Source organism: Brachyistius frenatus, unplaced genomic scaffold (assembly GCF_029030835.1).
Source record: "Brachyistius frenatus isolate BFR_SWC_R1_liver_20210118 unplaced genomic scaffold, ASM2903083v1 Contig_38, whole genome shotgun sequence".
Classification (NCBI taxonomy): domain Eukaryota; kingdom Metazoa; phylum Chordata; class Actinopteri; family Embiotocidae; genus Brachyistius; species Brachyistius frenatus.
Window position 1 is genome coordinate 3,087,966 of NW_027210637.1, and position 9,993 is coordinate 3,097,958.

Here is a 9,993-nt window from a genome sequence, read left to right on the forward strand (position 1 = left end):
CTGTAATACTGAGACAGATCATGTCAGATCCCATCGATCAGCAGCCAGCCAGAATAAACGGGCATTGATTAGGACTTAGAATTGATCAAGACTTCGAGCAGAGAGTCAGTGATTAAGGTGCTGTTCTTTGCCACAGGGGCTCACAGCAGACATATGGATGCTCGGTAATGGTGGATTACTGGGAAAGACTCCTATAATGTAATCAGTCTGGAATTTAAACACACATGTAAGCACATGAATAAACAAACACTGATGTCCCTGTTGCTTTCATTTTGTCTGTAGATATGTTCAAAGGTGTTACAAATGCATAATATAACAATGTCTTCAAAATGCATTTACTGAGCTCTATTGCACATATAAACATCAACACCAGACAAAGTAAGACTATAAGTATAATTTTTTTTTTTTAGCATTTTGTGTGTCTTGCTCTATTAGCTTGAGTCTCACCTTGGAATTTTGTCAAAACTCTGTCTTTTCTGTTCAGCGTGACGGATGTGGGAGTTCTCACCCGTGATATAATCTTGGCTAACAAGCCCTCTGCCTCTTCTCTGCCTTTGTGCTAAGCATGTGGTTCTTTCAAAGAGGGCAGAGAACAGCCAAAATAAAATGTGTTGTTCTTCTTTAAGGTCTTTATATCTCTCTGAATCATCAGCTCTAGTATAATTCACAGTGGAATGTTCAGAAAATATTGTGTGTCTCATGTTGGCTTTAGGTTTATGGTGTTGTACGCTTTATGCATTACATTGTAAATGTCTTTTTAGTAATGCGTCTTATCTGTCTATCACATTGTATTTATAGTGTGAGGTGGGCGTTTTACACTGACTTTGCTCGTCTGTGTTTCACAGGGTCATAAGTACATGGTGCAGGCAGAGGTGCTTCATAAGAGCTGGGATTTGGATGAATCCCAGTTGGCTTTTACCCAGATGCTTAAAGACCTGGAGAAGAATGAGATGAAAGGTACACATTCAAGATAGCCACAAATGCCACATCAAACAGTCAGACATTCTGAGTTGCCTGAGGGAAGGCTGGGAAAGAAAGTCCATATTTATATTTGGCTTTTCCTGAAAACATACAGTACACAAATGTTAGGTTCCTAAGCATCGTCACATGAATCTTGATCTGAACATAATGTTGTAAATATGATATCTCCGAAGATGCATGTAATGGACCATGAAGCGGTTCCAGTTTTATTATTTAAATTCTGAATGAATTTTCTCCCTCATTTTTGCACAGCTTTTGGGTTGAGTGTGAAATGTGATTGATACTCAGTAGGCTGTCATAGGCCAAGGCAGGCGCTGTTTATTCTTTGCTTTTGCTAGCCAGGGGCTTGTTACCACAAGCCTAATGAAAGCCAAATGAATACAGCTACTTTCGCAGATCACATAGTGTGATTTCTTTGTTTTTGGGCCCGCTGCTCGTTGGCTGAGGCAATAATCCTGACCTCTGCCACCAGCTCGGCTTTTCTGTCTTTAATCATGCTGCACAAATTGGATCAATTGAAAAATCAGGACTTTGAAATTTGTTGAAGCCTCTTAAAATGTTGAATGGGATGAATTAATCACCGCATGGGTGGATGTTGATGTGAAAGGGGTGCTGCATGGCGACAGTTTGCATGATTGCCTGAAGAGAAAAGTCAGTCTGCTGTCATTGAATTCTCTTTCTCTTAAGATCCTGACAATGTTCCCCTTATTTACCCATTCATTTCCCATGGCATAAAAGCCACAGATGATATATGTGTGTGTGTGTGTGTGTGTGTGTGTATGTATATGTATATGTCATCTACTAGATGAACACTAATGATTTGTTACCTCCCTGTTTATGTAGCCGTTAATATGTGGTTTATCTTCATAGATGTATGTTAAGCATGTTAAAGTTTCTTGCCATTCTATGCTCGTGTTTGTCTATGTATGTATAGACCAGTGTCCACACAAACCTCCTGTGTTTTCCCAATAAACTTGCGAAAATGGGTCAATGGGATGTCAAATGAAGTTGGCTCTTGCCCCCTGGTGCCCTGGGAAATATCTCCGCAGGAAAGTGAATTAATTTCACCCAGTTTAACTCTGTCTCAGTGGTGAAGCTGTGCCCTTGATCATGCTCACTACATACTACATGGATACGCACGCACTACATGCCACGCCAAGCTTTGAAACCTCTTTAACAAGCTGTTTAACAAGCTACAGTCAAAATACTGTACTGCACATGTTTAATGTATGCACATTTTCACATCTCTGCTTTAAATCCCAGTATATACTGTTAAAGCTGTCAGGAGTAGCTGCACATACAGTTGTGCAAGCAGTTTTCACTCCCTCACCAACCACTGACATTTTCTTTCGTGTGCTACAATAAGAACACATTTCAATATTTAGGCTTTCACTCAAAAAAAAAAAAATCTTCCTGATACATTTTATTTAAGTTTGTCCAGCTTCAGATAATTTTTCAATACACGTCTCAGCCTGAAATTACCACAACACAGATTGATATTTCAATCCAATTTGAGCACAGAATTTCTATATGACTCGAGATAAGGCACAGTGAGCATGCACCAAACCTCTTCAGGCAGAATGGCAGGGTGTCAGCTAAATGATGGATTATTACGCCTCTATATCAGAGTAGTGAGACTCGGTTAATGCTTCATCTAAGCTGCGGATTGTGTTCAGTTTAGCTTTAAAGTCCAACAGTGCCATCTATCAGACATGCAACGGTACAACACGTGCATTGTTTTCCCACTGTCACTTCAGATGAGCTTCACTTGTGTTGAGTAAAATGTGAACAGTCGAATGTACACCAGTGGGCCTGGTATATATATATAAAAGGGAGTGTTTTTCACATTCCCAAAAACTTGATCAAAAATGTAAAAAAAAATAGTAAATTGCTCACCTAAGATAAAAATGAATAGTTAGTAGTAATGCTTTTCTATAACATAAAATGTTATACCATTTTGCTCGTATTTGTAAGATAAGTACATGTCAGATTTTGTTGTGATTGTACTTCTGCTTTCTGCTTCAAAATATAGAACAGAGCCAAGAGTATCCGAGGCGTTCATCCATCACTAACATACGTGATGGGCCCAAAACCAACCGCCAAGGTGACAAGGAGAAGGGGAAGCTAGCTGCCATATCCAAATTTGGCTCCAGGCAGGACACGGTAACACATTACCACAGCATTGTGACAGACAACAACTAAACACCACAAGACTGTCAACTGCTATGAGTTGTTAAAGGGTACTTTTTTTTTTTTTTTTTTTACTGACCACAACTGGTCAGTACAGCTGAGCATATATCTACAAAGGTTTATATCATATCTCCTAAATTCCATTTCCAAATAAGAACAGTATGGGTTTGTATTGCTTTTATTGAATTGGATACTCCTATTTTATTGCAAGATGCTATGATATCCATCATTTTACATACAATAATCACTCATTAAATGAGTTTTTGCCACATTAAAATGTTTTTGGCAATATAAACTTAAATTGAGGGTCATACACTGATTTTGTCATATTGAATCTTTAACGTGTATTCTCCCCAGTATTCCATGTTAAGACAAGGTTAAATGGTAAAAATTAGCACAAATATTCATTGTAGTCATTTTGAGAGTAGACTGGTGGCATTTAATGTAAGTGGACTCTTAACTTCTCTTCACAGAAGCCCATCTGAACCACATACTGCATAATGGCATTGTTGTTGAACTTAGTCTTGACATTTTTATTGTTAGCTTGTTTTATCAGGGAGGTCTGCATTTACAGGTTTAATTGACTCTGCCATCAGCCAACTCTTAAATGCTATTAAAGAGCAACTGGCATCAGCCAAATCTCTGCCAGGATGACCTGTGTGTACTCAAACTATACAAGAGACTCTCATCCTACACTATAATCCTGTGATCTATAATTTTCTGAATGATGGTCTTGGTTTACCAGCCAGAACCATAGCTGCTTCACAGATCTCTGATCCATGTAATAAATACCTTTTGCTCTCAGCTGTGCTGCACACCGAACAGTGAACACAATGAAATTTGAAAGGCAGGTTTTTATAATACTGGTCCCCTTTAATTCCCATTTTCAGTCTTTCCTTCTGTGTTGATAGTGCAGCGTTGGTAGAGGCAAAGGACGTAACAATCTCCAAAACATTCAATAAAAATGATCTATTTTTTACAGCAAAGACAAGACATTGGAAGAGAACATATAAACCTTGGTAAATGGTCGGCTGGTTGTGTGCCAGACTGTCTTGTGTCACTCGGTGAAAGAGACATGCTCATAATTTATTGTGGTACAATGACCTTCAGCTCGGATATTTGTGTGTATGTGGTTTATACTTTTGTCTGTGTGTGCTTTGTGTGTCTATATGTTTGTGCAGGGCTTTGACCAAAGTAAGCCAAACTGGACGCTGCGTGTTGTCATAGACAAGAGTAAAACAGAGGGCATTGAGATGAAGAAAGACACGGAGAGAGCAGACCAGATTAAAGCCAATAAAAAGGCCTGGGAAATGGCTGAGCCAGGACGCCGTGCCAAGGTAACCCAGTTAACCTGAAGTCCTTTTAAACCAATTTCCATTATATTTTTTGGCTCCTGTAGAAATATAAAACGTTTGATTTAGAAATGTCCTTTAATAACTATTTTTAGCAAAACTGAAAGAAAAAGAAAAGTTCATTTTTATTGACCCCATCTATACTCAAACATACTCTGCAGACCGAATGCTTTGCTTTATTTTTAGGCTTTACAGTCTCGTCTCCAGTGTCTTAACAAAGTCCAACATAAAGGAGGTGATGAAGCTGCTACAAATGAAGGCAAAGACCCTGGTATTATACTATAGATACATGCACATATGTATTTGGGCACTTTAAGTTTTCTTACTTGTCACGTACAGTGTGGTAATAAGGCCTTTTCTGATTGGTTCTTTCATAGCTGATTCCAGATCTAGTCAAGACACTTCGCTCAGTCCTTCAGATCAAAAGTTGGGTGACACCATCTGCTCCTATCCTCACATGGACTTCAGCCACCTCACCAGGTTCTCCCCTGTTTTTCACTCTTTTTCCATGTATTTGATTGCTCATACTGTTGTTGGGACAGACAAGAGGGGTATAAAGGGAGAATAACAATGAGACCACAGCCAGCAGGGTTTCAGGTTGTGTACCTCTCTACAACAGACTGTGCAAACAGACAAAGTTATATCTGTGCCTAGAGGGCAACAATGGACTATAATACATAAACAGCTCAGTTTTGTAAGACTCTGTCTTTTTTCTCCGTGTTGATATCCTGTAGGTAAATTGTCTGATGTCGTTGTCATATCACTCTGCTTTGCAGGCCTGAATTAAGCCTTTGTTGCAAGGCTTGATAGCATCATTTTTTGTTGTTGTTGTTGTCTGTCTGTTCAGTATGCACGTTTCTGTGTTGACAGACATGTTGGCTTGTTTTTAGCGTCTTGTCTTTGCTCCCATTGGTGCAGCGAACATCAGTGTTACACTGTATTCTTTCCCTGGCCTCTCAAAGGGCAATGCGTGGACTCCGGAGGACAGTGTGGTATGGAGTTTATAGACAATAAGTGGGGGTGCTATGTCTCCTGTAAATCATTATAATTACTTGTCATTACTGAGATACAGTTGTTGTGTGGTGTGTTGTACCTGAATCATTAGAGATAAAAGGCATTTGTTTATTGTTTTGCCCTCTGTCGAGTGCATGTAACATAGAGAATTCGATTTTTGGTAACAGTAGTGCCCTCTGTTGGTCATATCACCAGTAGTTGTAGAGCAGGGGAATATCCCTCAGATGCAGGGTGGAGAGCACGAGACTGATTCTCCTGCTGCAATCTCCTGCGCTGTTGCCTTGGACGCTGTTCGTCAGTGATTTCTTTGATATCACAGGCACGAAATATTTCATGTATATTTGCTTTGCTGCAAATTATGTTTAACATTGATTTAATTTATAGTTAGCGTAGCTGCAAGCTATTAATCGAGTTACAAGTGACTATGCGTTTTTTTGTTTTGTTACGTAGCCACATAGTCGTGTCATGATTTGTGTTTGTATTTCTTTGTTGCAGTTTCACAAAAAGTAATTCTGAATCTTCATTCAATTTTAGAAAAGTTATGTCATGTGGTTTGCTATATGTCCAGCTGTGAACAAGAATTACCCATTGGAGGACTCAATGATTAGTCAATTATTCTTTTTTTACATGTTTAAATTACACCCAGCCAAGCAACTTGATGCTTTTTTGGCTTACATAAATACTTGAAATGTCAAGGTTACATGGGTTCAGTTGTTGTTTAACATACAAGGCATACCGCCAGTAGGGTCACAAGCACTTTTCACGTAAGCTGTGTGTGTGTCAACTTTTGACTTTTGTCAGTGTCAGAGTTTTGAAGAGAAGAGTCTCCGCCACAGTTCCCCCCTGAGTCTCCCATCACTCTCCCTCACACCATCTCTCCTTCCCTTCCTTCATCTCTCCCTCTGTCCATCCCTCTCCAGGATAAATGAGATGATATTTGGGTCTGTTAATTAGAGAGCTATTTTAGGGCTCCAATGACCTCATTGCTCCGATGAGATGTGCCCCTCTCCCTTCACCTCTCCATCCTCTCCTGCTGTGGCTGTGCTCCTGTGTGTGTGTGTGTGTGTGTGTGTGTGTGTGTGTGTGTGTGTGTGTGTGTGTGTGTGTGTGTGTGTGTGTGTGTGTGTGTGTGTGTGTGTGTGTGTGTGTGTGTGTGTGTGTGTGTGTGTGTGTGTGTGTGTGTGTGTGTCCAGTTGCTAATGGCTGCTGACACGATGGCCTGCAAAGAGAGAGATCCTGAGGAGTATCTTATTAGGTGTGTCTGATTAGTCTGAATTGCACTTGTCTCTCGCAAAGGCACGCCACAGGGCACTTCATAGATTCACAGTCGCGTACACACACACACACACACTCGCATGCCAACGTTATAGCTTTTGCACACGTCGCGAAGGAGGCCGAGCGGGGAAATGTTCATTAGCCAGATGAACTCCATCGTCACCTCCACCGACCTCCTGCTTCATTAAGGGCAGTTTACAGGAAATGGACGACGACATTTAGCACGTACGATCTCACTTGGAGTTCCTCACTGTGTGTGCGCTTTGTAGAGGTTACCACTTGTCAATTCTTTTCGACAAACGGACACATGCTGGCGGACCAATTGCCTCCCTCATTCTCTACTCTTTGTTTTTGTCCCTTTTCTATGCCAACACATAGTTTTGGGGTTAGTTATAAAAATCAATTCTGTACAGAGGAATGCTAGAATATGATTCTTACGACCAAAACTAAATAGACTGCTCAGATATCAATCTGGATATATGACTTGGACTATAAGATACGGCAGGGGACTGTGCGTCCTGTCATTTCCTCGACCCATCTCTTCATTTATCTACCACATTTCAATTTCAACTGGTCATGCCTGTGTCAAAATCCTCATACGTCGCATCTCACAATCCAGCCTGTACTTTGGATTGAAATTTGTTTATTATCTGATCCTCAAGATATTCCTTTCATATATAGATAGATGGAGCACAATACATATAATTATTAAAAAAAAAAAAAAAAAGTGTTGAATATTGACTGTCTATAACAAAATTTTCCAACATGAACTCTGTTCATTCTGGTTAGAGACATAATTGAAGCAGGTATAAGTTTATGTGAGACTGAATTGCAGTATACATATATACATTGTATATATTAAGTCCTTGTGTATGCATGTAGATGCTCAAAGGATTTTCCGGAGCTGATGGACTCACAGATAGAGGAGATGGAGCGCTTAGAAAAGATCCAGACCTACCGGCTGGTCCGAGACCAATGGCTGGAGCACCGTAAAGAACAGGCCTTCGACAGGCAGGAGCTCATAAGATGTCAGTATGTAAAGTATGAGCACATGCAGGTCAGTAAGACAGAAATATGCGATGTCCCAAATTGTGTGTAGAAATCGTAGACTGTAATAATGAGCTGCTTTTACCATCAAAGTGAAACCAGCTGCCTTCTCTTCTGATCAGACATCATTCTGTAACTTCTGTCTCTTTGTCTCGTCTTGTCTCCAGGCAGCCAATAAGAAATTACTCGATGCTTGCAAAGAATTGAGGCTCCATCAGATGGCGCTCATGAAACAGGCACAAGAAAAACAAACTCTGGAGGAGGCCTAGCCGGCAGTTCTGGAAAAAACAACCCCCACCTCCGCTCCCACTCAGCAGCCCAACAAACATGCCAAGAACGCTGGCAAGAAGAAATGATGGTCATTGGCATTAACATCCCGTGTCAGTTCTCAGCAGACATTCTCTCAACAAGTCTGTTGGAACACTGAAGTATCTTGGTTTAATCACAGCATCGTCGCTTGTACTTACAACACTTGCCCAAAAGTTTGATTGGACATGACTCAGAGTTGCGATGGCTGTTGTCTCTTGTCTTTCAACTCTTAAAAAAAAAAAAAAAAAATGTTATTCTAAACTAACTCTCAACTGAAATGTTAATATTTATCATTGTTGTTTTATAACAAAGTTGTTTATACTATTTCAATATTTAGACTGTATTCCATACTATATTTAATAATATCCTTTTAGCACACTCGTTCTTCATTTTTCATCTATAACATGTATCAACACCTACATAAGTCATTTCTCTTTTTTTATTATTATTAATTTTCCTTTGGAATAAATTAAAGCATTTCTCCACTCAAACATTGCTTCCCTTGACAATTTCGCTTCACTGTACAGAATGATGAATGATGTATGTTCAGAGTTTGACACTAAGAGACTTTTTATTTTCTTCTGCTGAATGTGTAAAGTGTTCCTGAGCTCCCCTCAGATCTGAACTGAAGGAGTGTATCCGTATGGAGGATTTGGTACGTCACCAGTAGTTTGGAAGCCAACCCTGCTCCAGTGGGATCCAGACTTGTCGTTGAGACCCACACTAGTCTCCAGTGTGATGTGGAAACTTGAAGCCAGCATTGCGCGTAAATTTGGACTTTTAGTGATATAGGAGACCATTTTGTCTCTAATAATTCAACTTTAAAATTAATTTATAGTTTTGGAAACGGACTGAAATTGTCATAAAAAGCAGAGTATTTTTATATATCTTCAAACGTGCCTGGAATGACAAAATGGTCGTACCGACTAAATACAGGTATGTACAAAAAAACCAACCACTTCCTCTTTCAAAGCACTGAGAATGCCAAGCCATCTCACTTCGCAGTGTGACTTTTTAATGTCCAATATGCCTGATTATATTCTGTGAATCTTTTGTTTTCTTAAAGGTCACTGTATTGACTGTCGGACTCAAGGCATGGTGGAAACAGCCAACCTCCCGCAAGCTGAGTGATACCGATTGATTGGTTGATTGACATATTCTTGAAGCTCACAGGAGCCTCACATTCTGCAAGACAAGGAAGAGCCCATTAAAAACGCAACACAGGTGGGTGGCAGATCTTTTCAGCAGGTGACTACGTTTCAAAACAGATTGTTAGGTTTCTAATGTGTGTCAGACTTGTGAACAATCAGTTTGTTTTTTTGTCAAATGAATTGGAAATGGTAAGTGGGCTTTTTTTCAGTTTAGCATTGAGAACGCATCCAATTGCTCTTCATCCCAGAAAGTCAGCTGAAAAATGAGAAGCCAAATTGGAAATGAAAGGGAAGAGGGTGCCATCTAGTGGCTGTGGACGTTAATAAATTCTCATTACCATTCCTGCACTATGCTGTTTCAAGGTTGACATAAATGAATAGTTCAATTTTGTGCTGCTGCATGAAAGAAATCGTCATTATGCTGTGTGTATATGCATGTGTTGGCGTGTGTGGATGTGCTTGTGTGTACCAGATAGCAGCTGCTGGTGTGTGCATCCTGCGGCATTCTGCTGTACAGAGCTGCTGACTCCTCATCGATTACAACTCTTCTTTGAAAGGAGTGATACCCTATTATAGACCTAAATTAGGGAGAGGCTTAGTTGAACTAATACAAGGATGCTGTAGACACATGCGAACTTTAAGAGTAATTTAAGTGTATGTTTGAATATCTGCGC

The 9,993-nt window shown here is 39.9% G+C and overlaps 1 protein-coding gene across 4 annotated transcripts in view; it reads left to right on the plus strand.

Moving 5' to 3' along the window:
* The window catches only part of adgb (androglobin), a 39,557-nt gene extending 30,844 nt beyond the window's left edge, over positions 1 to 8,713 (plus strand). For 3 of the 4 annotated variants that reach the window (XM_069701807.1, XM_069701808.1, XM_069701809.1), the window contains exons 29-35: positions 846 to 957; positions 3,014 to 3,144; positions 4,353 to 4,508; positions 4,710 to 4,794; positions 4,901 to 5,003; positions 7,695 to 7,869; positions 8,027 to 8,712. In XM_069701807.1, the coding sequence (XP_069557908.1) occupies positions 846 to 957; positions 3,014 to 3,144; positions 4,353 to 4,508; positions 4,710 to 4,794; positions 4,901 to 5,003; positions 7,695 to 7,869; positions 8,027 to 8,128 (864 nt within the window). In that variant the 3' untranslated portion in view covers positions 8,129 to 8,712. Of the gene's footprint in view, positions 1 to 845; positions 958 to 3,013; positions 3,145 to 4,352; positions 4,509 to 4,709; positions 4,795 to 4,900; positions 5,004 to 7,694; positions 7,870 to 8,026 lie in introns of all 4 variants that reach the window. The other variant, XM_069701810.1, reaches the window with a different exon arrangement.
* The last annotated feature ends 1,280 nt before the right edge of the window (positions 8,714 to 9,993 follow it).